This window comes from Cotesia glomerata, linkage group LG10 (genome assembly GCF_020080835.1).
Source record: "Cotesia glomerata isolate CgM1 linkage group LG10, MPM_Cglom_v2.3, whole genome shotgun sequence".
In the NCBI taxonomy this organism is placed as follows: domain Eukaryota; kingdom Metazoa; phylum Arthropoda; class Insecta; order Hymenoptera; family Braconidae; genus Cotesia; species Cotesia glomerata.
Window position 1 is genome coordinate 1380123 of NC_058167.1, and position 19785 is coordinate 1399907.

At 29.7% G+C, this 19785-nt stretch overlaps 4 protein-coding genes across 5 annotated transcripts in view; 3 read left to right on the forward strand and 1 right to left on the reverse strand.

The window, feature by feature from the left end:
* Positions 1 to 19785, forward strand: part of LOC123273050 (putative uncharacterized protein DDB_G0291608) — a 78145-nt gene that overhangs the window by 607 nt on the left and 57753 nt on the right. The window contains exons 2-4 of the mRNA XM_044740215.1: positions 6938 to 7074; positions 7164 to 7256; positions 7363 to 7668. Coding sequence (XP_044596150.1) covers positions 6938 to 7074; positions 7164 to 7256; positions 7363 to 7668 — 536 coding nt within the window. The remainder of the gene's footprint in view (positions 1 to 6937; positions 7075 to 7163; positions 7257 to 7362; positions 7669 to 19785) is intronic.
* LOC123273046 (probable serine/threonine-protein kinase DDB_G0272282) lies at positions 13023 to 14943 on the reverse strand. Its single transcript, XM_044740207.1, has 2 exons — positions 14838 to 14943; positions 13023 to 14758 (listed from the first exon to the last, which is right to left on the reverse strand). Exons 1-2 carry the CDS (start codon positions 14904 to 14906, stop codon positions 13211 to 13213), a joined length of 1617 nt encoding a protein of 538 aa, XP_044596142.1. The 5' UTR covers positions 14907 to 14943; the 3' UTR covers positions 13023 to 13210.
* Positions 14197 to 19785, forward strand: part of LOC123273042 — a 47341-nt gene continuing 41752 nt past the window's right edge. Inside the window, exons 1-3 of the mRNA XM_044740199.1 lie at positions 14197 to 14289; positions 14347 to 14396; positions 14461 to 14496. The gene's annotated coding sequence lies outside the window, so the exon portion shown is untranslated. The remainder of the gene's footprint in view (positions 14290 to 14346; positions 14397 to 14460; positions 14497 to 19785) is intronic.
* Positions 16086 to 18266, forward strand: LOC123273045 (uncharacterized protein K02A2.6-like). Of its 2 annotated transcripts, none has more exons than XM_044740205.1 (2): positions 16086 to 17981; positions 18045 to 18266. In XM_044740205.1, exon 1 carries the CDS (start codon positions 16128 to 16130, stop codon positions 17784 to 17786), a length of 1659 nt encoding a protein of 552 aa, XP_044596140.1. In that variant the 5' UTR covers positions 16086 to 16127; the 3' UTR covers positions 17787 to 17981; positions 18045 to 18266. The 2 variants fall into 2 exon arrangements, with proteins under 2 accessions (XP_044596140.1, XP_044596141.1); XM_044740206.1 differs by having other exon boundaries at positions 16086 to 17960.

A 19785-nucleotide genomic window follows, 5' to 3' on the forward strand; every position in this document is an offset into this window, starting at 1 on the left:
AGTAACCAAGCATTGGCCGAGCATCGGCCAAGCATAGGCAAAAAAATCAAATTTTAGGTAAAATAATTAAAAAATTTTTTTTTTCGTTGTTTATTTTTGAATTATTATTATTCTGAGGTGATGGACTACTGGTCAATAGAAATTAATTCTGAAAAAATCCGGATGTGAAGGGATTTGAACCTGGTCCGTCTGCGTGGAAGTCTCAAGCGGTGTCACGGGCGCTGCTAACCGATCTGAGTGTAGTGTTCTTAGTTTAATCATTTCAATGTTCAACAATCAATTTTTCTCAGTATAATTGAGTTAACTTGATTGTTGTTACGAATTTTTCTATTTATTTCATAATTGAACAATTTCTGAATTTTAATAATAAAAAATAACTTCCCAGTTTTTTAAAACTTCATTTTTTAAGCAAGAAATTCAAAATTAATTAAAAATAAATGATTTATTAGTAAATAAATCTATATATTTATATTTGTATATTTTTATTTATATTCATAAATCTATTTGTAAGTAAATAAATCATTTATTAAAAATCATTAGTTTCTTGCTAAAATATTTTTTTTTTCAATACTAAAAAAATAGTTTTAACTGATTGGGTAATGTAAAAATTTATCGAAAAAGTCTTCCAAAAAAATATTCATTAATTTATTAAATCTGTTTTAGTGAAAACAAATGTTGATTTAATCCTAATAGAGCTTGTTGAATAATAACTATATTAAAAACTAAAAAATGATCAATATAATATTTATAAAAAAAAAAAACATTATTAATAATTTGAATTGGTGTTTTCTCCTAAAAAAATCTCTTAAGATATTTTTTAAAAATTGATTTACTAATTTTTAGTACATATTAGTTTATAATTTGGTCAAACGTTAAATTAAAACAATAATACAACATAGTAATGACTAACACCTATTAATTGTTTTCAAGTGTAATAAAAAATTAGCCAGAGCATCGGCCAAGCAATGGCTGATAATCAAATCACATACCATTATATTATAATAAATATCGTGCGGTAGCCGATGGCTTATCTAGACTAGGCCAGTACAAATCGCCGATGCTTGGCCAAACATTAAAGCCAATGGTTTATCGAGGCTAGGCCGATACAAAACGCCGATACTTGGCCGAGCATTAGTAGCCGTGCCTTGGCCAATGACCGGAAATTGTTGAGCATCGGCAACTTCGTATGGGTACTTATAAAATTTAACTATAATTGAATATTTATTATTATAAATTTCTGAGGTATGAAATAATTAGACATTCAACAATTTTTATTAATGGGGAAAAGAAAAATAATTTTTTTCTAGAATTCATACATACTCGTGAATAAAAAATTTTTTCTAAGTTTTTAACCATGATGTAAAGTTTGTATATTACTGTATTAAATATAACAAAAAAAAACCTGTAAATAGTAACCATATTTTAAATTATATTTTAAAATCGTGGTTATTTAAAAAATCGGAAATTTTTTAAAGTTAAATGATTTTAAAAATTTTAATCTTTTTAAAAACTTTTTTCTAACTTGGGAAAGGCGAACATAGTAAATAGTTGCGTTGTGCCCGCATTACCGAGTATAATACTCACGGAGCTTAGATAGAGCTATCTATCTAAGCTCCGTGATAATACTTCTCAAGGTCAGGAACGAGATATTTGTTATCTTATAACTAGATCGCTAATAAAAACTTGTTGTTTCATCTTAGCGTAGACGACAAGGAAGTACAAATATATAATGCTTGTAACTGTTAGCGATATGTATCGATGGATTAACCTTTCAGTACCCATATTTTTTTTTAGTGTCTCACTTGCACTGCAGCGACATCCTATACGTTAAATGTTGTTGCATGAGAAAAATTCTCATAGCGAGGGTACTGAAGGGTTAAAAAAATTTTCTTTCCATCCCAAATATTTACAAAAAATCAAGGTCAACTTTTTTATTTTTTAATTTTAGAATTATTAGTTAAATGCATTGCTTTAAGGGAAAAAGAAGTCAGCAATTTCAAATAAAAATAAAAATCATTAAAGTTTTTCAGTTTGATGAATAATTCACAAAAAAAAAAAAAAATAAAAAAAACGTGAATTTTCTGATACATACTATTGATATTTTTTTCGCAGAATTATAAATTGATTGGTATGAGTAACATCGGTTAGAATTTTTTTTCTTTACCAATTTCGAGATCTGAGATTTAGAATAAGTTTTAATTGAGGAACTTAAAACAAATTCAACATTGGTACTCTTCATCAAGTGCTAAAGAAAAAAAGAAAGACTAAACATACTGTGTCCTTCTCTATGGAGGAAGTTAACCCTTCGTTGGTCGCGCTATGAGCGAATCGCCGCCTAACAACTACTCAACCTATAGAGACTCGCTATAGTGCGAGCGAGAAACTAAAAAAAGCGCGACCAACGTAGGGTTAACACTATTATCATTATTTTCATCTGTAGTCTTGTCGAGAAGTTGATCTCCTGCGAAAAATAGTTACAAGTCTCCTAAAAATATGGTTAATGGCTTAAACGATCCGGAATGGCTTCTTGAAAAAGTCGTTTTTTGGATTTTTTCTGGAAAAGAAAATTACAATTGCTATTAACAAAAGACCGTAAAAAAAATTAGTCGTCCAGTTATTTGGCAAAACTTCAAAAAGTATAAGTGATAGCTGAAATGTTAAAAAAAGTTCTGAGAGAACAGGAAATTTTAGTATAAAAGTTCTTAACTCCCGGAATTGTAGCTCTAACATTTATGATTTTAATTTTACGTTGAAAATCGGCTTCCACGCGGCAGTTTCGGCATGCGCGCGCCGCCACTGTAGTGAACGTAGTTTTAAGATAATTTTTTTATGCAATTAAATATTAATTGAAAAATTAAAAAAATAATTCTGGTGTCATCTTGACGGCTTAAAGAATATGATTCCGCGGTAATAAAAGTTGCATCATCATTTTTTAAAAATTTATTCAATTGTTAATTAACATTTTTTTTACGAGTTTGTGTTGTCGTAAAATGCGGTATAAGAGTTTAAATAACTAATTTATTAATTTTTTGTTTCTTGGAGCCTTTTTTAGGAACATATTCAACAAGATGACGTTATAAAAGTTTGTATAATATTTTTATTTCATTAATTATTAGTTTTTGATGTAACAAAATTCAAAATTTAAATAATGTATGTTAAATAATTTTTCTTTTTTAGTTTTAAATTATTACTGATTTCATATTCTTATTAAGAATCAAATGATTATTATATAATTATTTATAATAACTTTTCGAATTTCTTCATGCGACTTGTTCATAAATTTTTTATAAGCAAATAGATAAATTAAATATTTTTGAAAAATTTTTTTTACCATATTATTGACATAAGAAAATAATTATTAATAAAAAAATTTTTTTTCATAAAAAACATATCTTATTGTTTATAATTGTTTTTTTCATATTTTGATTATTTAAATAAATTATTAAGAAATCGTTTTTTTTTTTTTTTTAGATCATAATTTGCATTTCTAAATATAATGGCAAAAAATTTTTTTTGCCAACAATTTATTCATTTATTTATTTAACAATTTGATATGAACAATTTTTTTTTCATTATAATTTTTCTCTAGAAGATAAAAAAATACAAATACAGCAACCTGCTGTATGCCGAATGCCAAAAAAATTTTTCGAAAACATTTAATTAATCCATGTGTTTTTATAAACAAATGGCATGAAAAAGTTTGAAAAGTAATCATTTAATGCCTAACAATAATATGAAATCTGCAATAACGTAAAATTAAAAAGAGAAATTCTTTAACATACATTATTTAAATTTTGAATTTTTTTGTTACTTCAAAAATTAATAATTAATGAAATGAAAATATTTTATAAACTTTAAAACGTCATCTTCTTCAATATGTTTAGAAAAGGGCTCTAAAAAACAAAAAATTTATAGATTAGTTATTTAAACTCATATATCGCCTTTTACGACAACCCAAACTCGTAAAAGAAAATGTTAATTAACAATTGGATAACTTCTTGAAAAATGGTGATGCAACTTTTATTATCACGGAATCATATTTGTTAAAAAGTCAAGATAACACCAGAATTTTTTTATTTTTTTTAATTAATATTTGATTGCATAAAAAAATTATTTAAAAACTACGCTAACTACATTGGTGGCACACACATGCCGAAACTGCAGCGTGAAAGCCGATTTTCAACGTTAAATTAAAATCATAAATGTTAGAGCTACAATTCCGGGAGTTGAGAACTTTTATACTAAAATTTCCTGGTCTTTCAGAAATTTTTTTAACATTTAAGCTATCACTTATACTTTTTGAAGTTTTGCCAAATAACAAGACGACTAATTTCTTTAACGGTCTTTTGTTAATAGCAATTGTAATTTTCTTTTCCAGGAAAAATCCTAAAAACTTCTTTTTCTACACAGTAAAAAATTTTGCGTCATTGCGTCAAAAAACTTAGTGTTAAAAATTTTTGTGTTAAATATTTAACACTTTTTTGTGTTGATTTAACACTTTCTTATGTTAATTTAACACAATAAATGTTAAATCAACATAAAAAAGTGTTAAATATTTAACGCAAAAATTTTGAACACTAAGTTTTTTGACGCAATGACGCAAAATTTTTTACTGTGTAGATGCCATTCGGATCGTTTAAGCCATCAACCATATTTTTAGGAAACTTTTAACTATTTTTCGCAGGAAATCAACATCTTGACTAAGGTGAAATTAAATACTTTCTTACTTTTCGTGCTTTAATAATTAATGTCGTAGAAACTATTGTTCTTACAGACTTTTTGGTTTTTCTTTTTTGTTATTGAATGTTAATTATTGTAATATTCTCTTACGATAAACTATCAATAGTTTTAAAGATATTTCATTTTACAACTTCTATAAAAAAAATTTTTTTAACCTGGATTTTTTGTGACTTTTATAAAAATATTTTTATCGAAATTTAAATTACCATTTTCAATCTATCTACATTACCGAATACTTAAAACATTTGGTATTTTTTATCTTTTTACCATCTATACCACTCAAAACTTAAAAAAACTTATTTTAATAAATATAAGGGTCATTCCATGTAAAATCGACCGATAATTGAAATCGACCCTTTTCGATTTGGATAAATTTTGGTCAACAGTTTTCTTTTATCATAAAAGGAAGTTCCGCCAAAGGAAAAAAAATAAAATTTTTTTCAAGAGATATGCAAATTCAAAATTTCGCAAATCTTCCAGTTTTTCAATTTAGTTTTTATGATGTCTAGAACGCTATTATAGAAACAGAAATGGCCTTTCGTTTGTTTGAAAGAGGACACTTGAAGCTATTGAAAAAAATATTCAGAATAATACCAAATTTATCAAATTTTAAATTATTGAAAATCGTCATAAATGACAATCGACATTAAAATGTAAGCTCAATTTTTTTTGTATAATACCTTGTACTGATCGTAAAAGATCCTGAAATTTTTAGAGCAGTCTTTTTTTTTTTTAAATATGAATTTTTGAATTAAAAAAAAAATTTTTTTTGTTTTTTGCAACTTTTAAATTCGGTAAAGCCATGCAAATATATAGTATTGTAATTTTGTGCATTAAAAAATTAAATGCACGACGTGGAAATATTAAATAATAAATTAATTTCAACTATTTTTTATTTTTTTAACATAATCTTAAAGTCAGGCTTAACACATGATATAATTTCTAATGTTTTTAACGCATGATATATTTTGTCCGTTTCTTCTCTTCAATTACAGTTTTTTACGCCAAATAACTCAAACAGATGATAAATTTAGGGTTTTAGGAGATTTTTTTCGTTGAAATTGACTCCTTCTAAACAGATTCTTTGAAATCCTATCTTTCTAATTATCTATCTACAAAATTTTTTATTAACTAATTTAAAGATTTTGCAAAACATAGATAAATGTATGTTATTTTTCGGTAAATTTTTTTTTGATTTTGAAATTAATTTAAAAAGTTTGTATAAAAATAAAATTTTTGAAAATGCATTGAGAAATCTAGCTTCACGTATTTGATAAAAGAAATTATACCTAAAAAAAAAAAAATGGTGTGTGTACTTATGTACACGCGTTAGAAGTTATACTTTTTTGGCACATAATAAAAAATATTTTAAAGAAAAAAAATGCAAAAATGATCGAAGAAAAATGTTAAAAAAATTCGAATAGGTTTTATTACATTGAAAATTTAGCTATACCGTATAAATATGAAATCATTAATTATCATATGAATTCAATTCAATATTATTTAAGATTTTTTCAAATCAACTAATTTTGAAGCTGCAAAGTATCAATAGTTTACAATCGATCGTTATAAAATATTTTAATTATTATGAAAATTAAGTTAGCTGACATATAAAAATTTTTAGAATTTTTTTTATTGAAAAAATGATTACAAAAAAATAAAAAAAAAAAATTTTCACTTGTAAAAAAACTTCAAAAACTGTAAGTGCAATTTTTAAAAAATATTTTTTTGTTCTAATTTAATTATTAAAAATAAAATCAAAAAACTCCAAAATAATATTTATTTATTCACGCTGTTTAATTGTACTGTTACGAAACACGTGTTTTAAATATAAAAATACTAGACTAGAATATACAAACTTGAACATAGTTATCAATTTTCATACGACCTAGAACCAACTTTACAATGTAGAATTTAGGTGTCGGTGTGCGCGCGCATCGTTAAAATTCACTCTCATCATTTTTCTCCATCGCGCCAAAAGAAGTATAACTTCAAAAAAATTGAGTGACAGGTTACTACTTTTCATATAAATGCAATTTGAAACAATGTAAAATAATGTGACATGTTAACTAGCTATTCACTATTAAATTCAACTTTGTCCATCTAACCTTCTATTTCATACTTGAATATAGATTTGTTCAAATTCAATTAAATGTAAAACATTAATTTGCATACAAATAATATTTTTTATTTTCAGAATCACAAGATGAATTGAAGAGAGATAATGATCGCATTCGGAATTCGAAGATTGCAAACCCTTCATCGTTGGAAACATCCCCAGATGACAATGACGAAGAGGAAACGCAAGTCGCTAAGGCTAAAGCAGCTAGAAATGTATGTATGACATCCATCAGTTTAAGAATAGTATGTTCTTTGAAAGAATCATTAATGAAATATTATCTTTTTGAATTTTTTTTTTACAGAATAAAAAACAAAGTGAATCACAATGTAAAAAAAGGAAAGTGGAGGAAGTAATTAAGATTTACGAAAACGCTAAGCAAAATAAGAAGCAGGCAGTACGTATATGAAGATAATAAAAATTAGCGAAATTTAGCTGAGACATTGTGCTTATAAATGTTCATTATTTATCAGTTATTACATATTATTTATTTTTTTTTTCAGATTTCTGAAGAACTCGATTCAGTTAATGATATAGGAACAGATCAACCGAATGGTACTCGATCCGACGATTTTGATCGCATTGAACGTCAATCAGATGTGGAAACTGATGAAGAGGATATAAATAAACGTACAAATAAACGGATTCGGAACAGAATATCAAGTGATTCTGAGTCAGAAGGAGAAGGAGAAGGAGAAGTGGCTATTCGAAATGATCAATATGTTGAACCAATTGTCATTATAAATGATAATACTGATAATAATACACTTAATGAAGATGGAACAACATTTGATCATTTTCCAAGTCAGGTATAGTAAAGCATTTTTTAAAAATTATTAAGGAGAAATTGAAAAAATTAGCTATTTCTGAAATAATTATTAGAGATGTCAAATTTTGAGATTAAACATTCAATCTTGAAGAAATTCGTTTATTAGTTTTTTTTTATACTACACTTAATATAACACGTCATACAATAATGTTTACTTCCAATTTATTGAGCATGGAAAATTAATACATTGAAGTAGTAAAAATTTCACGGAATTTTAATTCATTTTATATACGTATACAAAAAGTTATGTCTGCTTTAATTGAAAAAAACATACACAATTTTTATTGCTATTTTTTAAATATTTATAGGTTTTAACGTTTATGAAAAATTAATTATCCTGATAGTTTACCCTGAATGCGTTTAGATTGAGAAATAGACAAATACGAAAAATTTTCACGTTTTTAAAATATATATATTAAGATGTGCCAAAATGTAACTCCCTTGATAGACCTCTTAAAATTGGAATTTTGAGTTCCGCTTTTAACAGGAGTTGTGTTTGGACATTTCCAGACATATTTTGAGCGTTAAGGATTTATTTGATTTTTTTAGAATTTTTTAACAGGAGTTTTGTTTAGGCATTTTTGCTGAAATTTTAAAATTTCAAAATTTGGCTGAACAAGACTCCTGTTATAAAATTCTATGGTAATCAAATAAATCCTTAACGCTTAAAATATGTCAGGAAATGCCTAAACACAACTCCTGTTAAAAGCGAAACTCAAAATTCCAATTTTAAGAGGTCCATCAAGGAAGTTACATGTTGGCACACCCTAATATATATATATATATATATAGTACCTGGATTACCGAGCTTTGCTCGGTATTTTTAACTTCTTGCTAAGAAAAGGGAAAAAAAAGTATTTTATTCCGTTCTTCGAAAATCGAATTATCAGATCTATCTGACGTTTTGAGGTGCTCGGAAGCTTCCCTGAATGTTTCCGCGATGTGATGTCCGTATTTCTGTAGGCGCCATTCGAAGGGGCTTTACCGAACTTAGATGTTGAATAAAATTTAGATTGATTTAAACCGGTAGATTTTGAGAAACACATTTTGATTTACACAAAAAGATTTTTCCAAATGTGGTTTTTTTGGAATAACTTTTTAACGGCTCTACCGATCGATTCTAAAAACTAATCAGCTTTTTACATAAAAAAACCACATCGATCACCGTCATTCCGGTCGAAATCGGTTAATTTGTTCGTGAGTTATCGTTGTCGAAAGAAAACCGAAAAAAGTGTTTTTTCGGAATTACTTCGAAATTCCTAGTTCGATCAAGTAAAACTTAACAATTCTTTGTGATACTTAAAAAAAAAACTGCTTCGAATGTCGCCAACCGTGTGAAAATCGGTTCATTCATTCAAAAGTTATTGAAGTTTGAAAATTCAAAAAGTAGTGTTTTATTAAACTTCTATCAAATTTTTAAGCTCGGAGAGCTCAAAATGACACGAAAATAATATTTCTGAGCTCGAAGAGCAATTTTAAACGCTCAAGTATGGCATTAGCGGGAAGTTGCAGGGATGGTCTTTATGGTCAACCGTTTTCCTAATTTTTTTTTTGTAAATCACCTGAAAACACGGATAAAATGACATTTTCTAGAAATGAATCCTAGCTAAATCGATTTATCGTCCCCAAAACTCCCTTCATACTAAATTTCATGAAAATCGTTGGAGCCGTTTCCGAGATCCTAATTATATATATACAAGAATTGCTCGTTTAAAGATATAAGATATATTAGAGTGGTCCAAAAAAAACATTTTTATTTTTTTTTTCAAGTGCTGCTGTCTCAAAAACTTTTCTTAGGTATGAAAAAAATTCTCTCCAAAGCGCAGCTTGATATCTCAATTCCTAATGAAGCTCAATGAATTGTTATTTTCCCATTTAAATAACACGTAAAAAAATTTTATTTACGTTTTCATCCGGTAAAACTACGAAAAAAATTTTTTTTTGTATTTTTCGTCAATTATCCTTCTAGGAAATTTAATTCTCTAGAAAAAAGTACTGAAGTAGTTTTTTCGTAATCTTAACGAGTAAAAAGTTATTAAGCTTTAAATACTCGCAATAAAAGAAAATTCAATCAGATATGATTTTAGAATCCATGTTGTATCCGGAGTGACTAAAGACACCGTCCACGGGTGGTTAAAGTCACGGGAAAAACTTAAAAAAATGACGGTTTTTCATCAACCTCACCTGTGACTGTAAGACAAAAGGGTTTTATATCACTGAAAAAATATATTAATTAAAAAATATGAATCGATTAACATAAAAAAGATTGTCCTTAATCTAAATACTAGCACATGAAAAGGATGCCGTACGCTTTTTAGGTTACATAAACAAATAAAGGCTACAAACTTGAAGCGACTGAGGTATAATACCGTTAAAAATAAATTATTGGCGCGAATTCAAAAACTAAAGGAATCGTACAAAGATTCGATTTAGATAAAAATATCGTAAAAATAAACACTACTATAATAAAAAAATATCAAAACTTAAATAAATTTATGAATAAATATGTAAATTAATATGCAGGTATTACTATAAATATTGCATTCCAATGATGAAATAGATTCGATGGTTAAAGTTACAGGTTGCTCGTCGAAGTATATCTCATTACAGTTACTATAAAATTGTATTTATTCAATTAGCATATATAAATATAACAACAGCGATGATATAGATGCATACCGTCGGTAAAAATAATTATAACACTGCAAGAAATTAAATAATTACCGCAATAATAAGTTAAACCTTATAGTCACGGGTTCATCGGATCACTATCTTATGGCATTTACTATAAAATTATATTTATTTAATTTGCATAAGTAAATATATCAACCACGACAGAATAGATGCATACCGTCGTAAAAAATAATTATGACACTGCAAGAAATTAAATAATTACCGCAATAATAAGTTAACCCTTATAGTCACGGGTTTGCTCGTACAAGTATATCTCATTACAATTACTATAAAATTATGTTTATTTAAATAGCGTGAATGAAAATAACAACAGCGATACAAATGATGCATACAGTCGTTACAAATAATAAATATGCATCATTTAAATGAATAATTATCTCAACAATAAGTAAAACCTTATAGTCACGGGTTGCTCGTATAAGTATATATTTCATTACATTTACCATAAAATTATATTCATCTCATAAGCATTAATGAATGTGACATCCGCGATGCAACAGGTGCATACAGCCCTTATAAATAATAAATCTGCATCATTTAAATAAATAATTACCTCAACAATAAATAAAACCTTACAGTCACAGGTTGCTTGTACAAGTATATCTTATTACAATTACTATAAAATTATATTCATCTCAAAAGCATTAATGAATGTTACATCCGCGATGCAATAGATGCATACAGCCCTTATAAATAATTAATCTGCATTATTTAAATAAATAATTACCTCAGCAGTAAGTAAAATCTTATAGTTACAGGTTGCTCGTCGAAGTATATCTCATTACAGTTACTATAAAATTATATTTATTCAATTAGCATATATAAATATAACAACAGCGATGATATAGATGCATACCGTCGATAAAAATAATTATGACACTGCAAAAAAATAAATAATTACCGCAATGATAAGTTAAACCTTACAGCCACGGGTTGCTCGTGTAAGTATGTTCCATTACAATTACTATGTAATTATATTTATTTAATTAGCATACATAAATATAACAACAGCGACGAAATAGATTCATACTGTCGTTAGAAAAGGTTAAAAAAGCTGCAAATACGTAAATAATTACCTCTATAATAAGTTAAACCATATAGTCACGGGTTGCTTGTACAAGTATATCTCATTACACTTACTATTAAATTATATTTATTTAATTAGCATAAATAAATATAACAAGAGCGAGGAAATAGTTGGATACTATCGTTAGAAATAATTATAACACTGCAAATAATTAAATAATTTCCGCCATATAATAAGTTAAACCTTATAGCCACGGGTTGCTCTGATAAGTATCTTATTGCATTGACTATAAAATTATATTTATCCAATTATCATGAATGAATATAACAACAGCGATGGAATAAATGCATACTGTCCTTATAAATAAAAAATCAACATCATCTAATCAACTAACTACCTGAATAATAAGTAAAACCTTCTAGTCACGGGTTGCTCGTATAAGTACATCTCATTACATTTACTATAAAATTATACTCATTTAGTTAGCATAAATAAATATAAGATCAGCAATGCAATAGATGCAAAGATTTGTTAGAAATAATTGAAACACTGCAAATAATTAAATAATTACCTCAATGATAAGTTAAACCTTATAGCCACGGGTTACTCTGATAAGTATGTTATTACATTTACTATAAAATTATATTTATAAAATTAGCATAAATTTATATAACAACAGAAACAATATAGATGCATACTGTCGAAGAAATAATTATAACACTGCAAATAATTAAATAATTACCTCAATGATAAGTTGAACTTTATAGCCACGGGTTACTCTGATAAGTATGTTATTACATTTACTATAAAATTATATTTATAAAATTAGCATAAATAAATATAACAAGAGCGAGAAAATAGTTGCATACTATCGTTAGAAATAATTATAACACTGCAAATAATTAAATAATTGCCGCAATAATTAGTTGAACCTTATAGTCACGGGTTGCTTGGATAAATATCTTATTATTACATTTACTATAAAATTATATTTATTCAAATAATATGAATAAATACACAGAAAAAAAAATTAACTTGATTCAAGAGAAAAATTCTTGAACCAAATATATAATTTTGAAGAGGGTAATTGTCTTGAATCAAGACGAAAAATTTTTGAATCAAGTAAAATTTCCTTAAATCAAGAAAAATTTTCTTAAATCAAGAATTTTTCTACTCAAATTAAGAATATTAAGTTCTTCAAAATTATATACTTGATTTAACAACATTTTTTTTTCTGTGTATAACAACAGCGATGCAATAGATGTATACTGTAGTTAAAAATAATAAGTTGCCATGATTGAATTAAATAATCACCAGTATATTCAGTTGAACCTTACAGTCACGGGCTACTCGTGTAGGTATCTTATTACATATTATATAAAATTATATTTAGTTAATTAGCATAAATAAATATAACAGCCACAATACAATTACTACCCTGTTGAGCTAAGCTCCTGAAGATCAAAAGCCACTTAGAAACCAATAAAATTTATGGGTTTCTAAGTGGCTTTTGTCGCTTTTGATGGGATCCTATTGGAAATTTTAAACAGGCTACCATCTGTTGTTAGAAATAATAATAATAACAGTGCTAATAATTAAATTATTACCTCAATAATGATGTGAACCTTAAAGTCACGGATAGCTCGGGTTATAAATATATAAATGATAAAATAAACTAATTTAGTCCATAACAAAATTATATTAAATCAAGTTTCATAAATAATTGAAAAAGAGGTCGATATAGTCAACGCATAGCGTTGTTAAAATTAATGATATTTAAATTTCAAAGCAACGTTCAATTTTATTTACCAGTTTTTTCGCATTCTGAGCAAAACCAAACTTTTTTTTTCTTTTCTTCCTGTTTTTCACATTTACTGCAGAACCAACGTAGACAGCACTCACATTCAGTTGAAACATTCCCACTGATTGATTTCCGGCATTTACCACAGTACCATGTATCTTCATCTGTTCTTTTCTTTATCATTCTATTTATGTATTTATAGGCATTTTCACTTAATTTTCCTCTAACAATTTTGAGACGACTCGCAGTTATTGCATGTGGCATTGTTTTACTTGATATTTTTTTTATTTCTTCCAGTGATATTTCTTGTTCATTAGATGTTTTTACGTCCTTTTTGACTAATAAATTGAGCAGAAATTCACTTTTTTCTTCAACAGTTAATGTAGAAAATTTTTTTATTTGTTTTTCTTGCTGTTGTGCAATTTTTCTTCTTTTTTTATTGGGTCCTAGATCAGTGTCCTTGTCGACATTTGTAGAAATCAATTTAATCGCACGGGTTCTTTTCTTGGGACGTCCTTGATTCGCTACCAGAGGTATTTTAGGTTCTAGCGTTTCGGATACTTCGATTATCCCCGAAGGTTTTAAGTTCCAAGTTGTAAACATTTCTTTGTTATCAAACTCGTCTTTTTTTTCACTGGTCCCGGTAATTTTTGATACGTCAATCTGAGCAGATAAATTTTGTTTATTTATTGTTAATTTTTTCGCTTCAATTGTTTTAATTTCTTCTTTCTTTTCAGGGTCAGTTTTACGGCGGTCACGTTGATCAGAAGCCTCTGAAGATGATGCTGTACTGTCAAGACTTCCATCTGTATTATTGGAATTTTGATTTTCATTATTATTTTCTATTGCAGGGATGACGGGAAGTTTTGGTGATGTCATCGTAGCAGGTAAGTTTGATTTTTTTGCTTTAATTCGTTTCTTTTTTCTAGGGTTAGTTTCACGGTGGTCACGTTGATCAAAAGCTTCCGAAGAGGATGCTGTGTTGTCAAGATTCCCATCATAATTTTTCGAATTTTTATTTTCATAATCATCTTCTATTGCAGGGGTGACAGGAAGTTTTGATGATGGCAACGTAGCAGGTAAGTTTGTTTTTTCAGTAGTTAATTTTTTTGCTTTAATATCTTTTTTCTTTTCAGGGTCAGCTTTACGGCGGTCACGTTGATCAGAAGCCTCTGAAGATGATGCTGTACTGTCAAGACTTCCATCTGTATTATTGGAATTTTGATTTTCATTATTATCTTCTATTGCAGGGCTGACGGGAAGTTTTGGTGATGGCATCGTAGCAGGTAAGTTTGATTTTTTTGCTTTAATTCGTTTCTTTTTTCTAGGGTTAGTTTCACGGTGGTCACGTTGATCAAAAGCTTCCGAAGAGGATGCTGTGTTGTCAAGATTCCCATCAGTATTTTTCGAATTTTTATTTTCATAATCATCTTCTGTTTCATAGGTCGCGGTAAATTCTGGTGATGGCATCTTAGCAGGTAAGATTTTTTTGGCTCGTTTTGATGGTTCAAGCGTTAATTTCTTAACTGTCTTCCCTGCCGCTTTAACCTGAAAAATTAGAGATTAATAATTTTATTTACAAATTTATATTTTCATCTCTTTATATCTTTTTTCAGAAATTACTTACCTCCGGAAGGTGGTTATGATCATATTTACACTTACTGGTAACTCTCAATTTTTTTTCCTGACGGTCCATATAAAATCGAATTGTCACAGGACAGTTGGTTTTTTTAGACCTTGTAATGTTTGATAGATGTCGCTCATAGTTAACTTAAGTGTCTTATATTGTGAGTGTTACCAATGTCAGTCGCTTGTGTGCAACCAGTGAGTAAGCTGGTATTCTGGATAGTTGTGAACCTCTGTACTCTTTTATTATAACTTAACACATTAAACTATATTTATATATTTTAATACTAAATGAGTTGTTGCTTATTGACCTAGAATTATTCTAGTATTCTCACATACATTACAGTGGCGACGAGAATAAAATAATTAAGAGAAAGTTACTAATAGTCCAAGTGCGTGCAAATTCCAAGCGTCAAGATGAGTGAAGAACTAGAAAGACTAAAGAAAGAGCTAGAAGCTGAACGCCAAAGGATCATTCACGAGGGTCAAAAACTTAATTCAGAGAGACAAGAGCTTGATAAATACAAAGCACAACTACAGAGTCAAAAGTCGAAATTGCAAGCTGAAAAAGGAAAAGCATGATCGTGAGTCGACGCAACCAATGGTTATGTTAAGTGGTATCGGTTCACTCAAGGAATTCGAAATCACAGATAATTGGACAGCATGGACAGAACGTTTTGAACATTATGTCGTTGTCAATAGTGTACCGGAGAATAACGAAACCTCGTTATTCATCACGTCATTGGGCCCTCAAGCATATGAGTTATTAAGGAATTTATGTACACCAGAGTCACCATCTAAGAAGAAGCTAGAGGAGTTAATGACAATAATGGGTAATCATCTTCAACCAGCTCCCAGCGTAATTACCGAGCGCTACAAGTTTAAGGAATGTCGTCAAACAAATGATCAAGATGTTAAATCTTATTTGGCGGAGTTAAAAACTGTCAATGCAGTGTAAATTTGGTGAAAACCTGGAGTCCAGTATCAGAGATCAATTTGTTTGGGGCCTGAAGAGTGCAGCGATTAAGAAGAGACTTTTAGGGGAACCAAACCTCACTTATAGTCGAGCAGTTGAAATTTCCTCAGCGTTAGAGTCAGCGGCTAACGATGTCATGAGAATGGAATCTACGTCTATGAAGGATGACTCATCGATGATCAACTACGTTCAGGATAAGAAGATTAAGGAAAGTATTAAATGCTATTGTTGTGGAAATGATGGCCACATAAAGGTTCATTGCAAGTATAAAATTACAAGTATAATATTTGTAAAGTCGAAGGTCATTTAGCTCAAATGTGTAAGAGTAAAGACAAAAAAGATAATCATAAGAATGCGATTAAAAATAATGAGAATAAGTATAAGAATTATGATAAGAATAAGTCGTTTAAGCGAGAGAATCAAAATTTTATTGAGGATTTAGACATAGCTGATGATATGGAGAAACTATTTCATATAAATGACTCAAAGGTTGTTGTCAGTGATAGTAATAAAAATAATTTAATTTTTGTCAATTTAACAGTAGAAAATAAAGCGACTAAATTAGAATTAGATACGGGTTCTCCAGTGTCAGCTATCTCTAAAGGAACTTATGATAAATGTTTCAAAAATAAAAACATGTTAACTAGTAATCGCAAGTTTAAATCTTATCAAGGTGATGTTATGAAACCATTAGGCTTTATTATGGTAAATGTTGAGCATAAAAATAGAATGCATGAATTAAAGTTGTATGTATTTCAGGGTAATAACAATCCAATTGTTGGACGAGACTGGATACAAGAGTTGGAACTTCTGGGACCAATCGGCTCAAACTCAACACTAGGGCTTAAATTTGTGGGGGAGGAGATTAATAGTGAGAAAATTATGGAAGAATTTGAAGTAGTATTTACAGATGAACTGGGTAAATATAATAAGCGAAAAATTAAATTAGAGTTGAAAGACGGCGCAAAACCGACTTGTTGCAAACCTAGACCATTGCCTTACGCGCTCAAAGATAAAGTTGAAAATGAAATTAAAAGGTTAGTTAATAAAGGTATTTTAATGCCAGTAAGCGACAGCGAATGGGCAACTCCAATAGTTCCGATTGTCAAGAAAAATGGTCAAATTCGTATTTGCGGTGATTTTAAGGTTACGCTGAACCCGTGGTTAAAGAAAAATAAACACCCGATACCTAGAATTCAAGATTTACTGTCAGCAGTTAGGAAAATAGAACGCGTGTCAAAATTAGATTTATCGGATGCTTATCAGCAATTTGAATTAGATGATAAATCGAAAGAATTAGTAGTAATAGCTACACATTTGGGATTGTTCGGATATAATCGTCTATGTTTTGGAGTGTCTCCAGCACCGGGAATATTTCAAAGTGAACTGGAGAAACAATTTAAAGGGTTCGAAGGGGTTAAGATTTTCTACGACGATCTTTTTGTATATGGTACGACGGCACAAGAACACGACAATCGATTAAAAGCCGTTTTGAACAAATTAAAAGAATGCGGTTTAACGTTACGTAAAGAGAAATGTGAAATTGGCAAAAAACAAGTCGAATTTCTAGGATTTGTTGTTGGTAAAAACGGGATCAGTATATCGGACAAAAAGACTATAGCTATTTCTAGTATTACTGTTCCTAGTAATCAATCGGAATTACGCGCTTTTTTAGGAATGGTTAACTATTATTCAAAATTCATTCGGAACTATTCGAGTATTGTTGAACCTTTATATAAACTTTTGAGAAAGGACCACGCTTGGTCCTGGAGTAGTACACAACAGGTAGCGTTTGATGAAGTTAAGGCTTGTCTTTGCTCGCAGCAAGTATTGATGCATTATAACCCAGAATTGCCAATTAAAGTCACGTGTGACGCGTCTCCATATGGGTTGGGGGCAGTCATTGCCCACGTTTTATCAAATAAGAACTGCCGACCCATTGCTTTTGGCGTCAAGATCACTAACCAAGGCTGAAAGAGGTTACTCTCAAATTGACAAGGAAGCGGCCGCAATTGTGTTCGCAGTCAAGACATTTCACCAATACTTGTACGGTAAACATTTTGTATTAGAAACGGACCATAAGCCTTTGATATACATTTTCGGACCTAACAAGGGAATTCCAGTTATGGCAGCTAGTCGACTCCAAAGGTGGGCTGTAATCTTGTTGGGGTACGACTTTGAAATTAAATATATTAAGGGAATTGACAATAAAACAGCTGATTTTCTATCTAGAGCTTGCAAGAGTTCAGTGGAGTCTGAGTTTGAGACGATTGATAACCAGGAGGTCCAGTCGCCCGAATATACATACTTGAATTATGTTTTAGATGAAGCAATTACTATTAATTATGAGACACTAATTCGGGAGTCTTGTGAGGATCGAGTACTACAACTGGTCATTCAATATATTAAGAATGGCTGGCCTAGTAAAGTTGATGATGAGTTTACACCGTATAAGAACAGAGCTCGCGAATTATCCATTGAAAATGATTGTGTTATGTGGGGCCATCGTGTTGTGGTACCCAAAACTTTACAAAAACAGATGTTAAATGAACTACATAGTATACATTTTGGTATTGTTAAAATGAAGGCTATGGCTAGGTCGTTTGTATGGTGGCCAAGCATTGATTCCGATATTGAGGAAATCAGTAAATCGTGTAAATTTTGCTTGGAAAATGCGGATCAACCGCACAGAACTCAATTGCATTCGTGGAGCTGGCCTGATGCACCTAACCATAGGCTTCATTTAGATTTTCTTGGACCTATTGATTCTCAAATGTATTTAGTCATTATTGATGCTTTTTCTAAATGGGTAGATATCCGTGCTGTAAGAGATATTACAACTAAAACAACTGTATTGGTTTTAAGTGATTATTTCGCGACTTGGGGGTTACCACATAAAATTGTTTCGGATAATGGTCCTGCGTTTGCGTCAGCAGACTTCGCAGAGTTTGTTAAGAAATATGGAATTGTCCACATTAAAACAGCACCGTATCATCCAGCTTCGAATGGAGCTGCTGAGAACGCGGTTAGATCTTTTAAAAGTAAATTTAAGCTAATGTTGAAATCTGGGTACGATAAAAGTGAGGCGCTAATTAAATACTTGTTTTATGCTAGAGCAACACCGCACGCGACTACAGGGAGTTAGTCCTGCAGAGTTGCAAATTGGTCGTAAGTTCAGGACAATATTAGATTTAATTAGACCGGATGTTAGCGAGTACGTTAAGAATAAGCAAGATGCACAAAGGCGTAGTTCCACGGGTAATCGAGTGGTTAATTTTGAAGTGGGCTCACAAGTTATGGTTAAAGATTACCGAACAGGCTCATGGTTAGTTGCAACTATTAATTCTCAGCTAAGTCCTGTTACGTATCTAGTAGATACAGGTGTGCATACTTGGAAAAGACATGCTGATCAAATTAGAGTTTGTAGTCAAAATTATGTAGATCGTGGAACGGATCAGGAACGGGTTTTGAATGATGTGACACGTAATTATATGGATGTAACAAGGCTGTATCAAAATAGAACACCGATTGATAAGAATGATAATTGTAATGAAGCACGTGATGAACCTATTGAAGTGAAAGACACATCAACGCATGAATGTCGAGAGATAACGTTAGACCGTACAAGCGCTAGTAAGGTAAAAATGGAAACTCCAATACGTAGGTCTCAGCGAACAATTAGGGTACCTAATAGATTAAATTTATAATAGTAACTTGCGGATGTTTAAGATTAAAAAGGAAGGATTGTAATGTTTGATAGATGTCGCTCATAGTTAACTTAAGTGTCTTATATTGTGAGTGCGTTACCAATGTCAGTCGCTTGTGTGCAACCAGTGAGTAAGCTGGTATTCTGGATAGTTGTGAACCTCTGTACTCTTTATTATAACACACATTAAACTATATTTATATATTTTAATACTAAATGAGTTGTTGCTTATTGACCTAGAATTATTCTAGTATTCTCACATACATT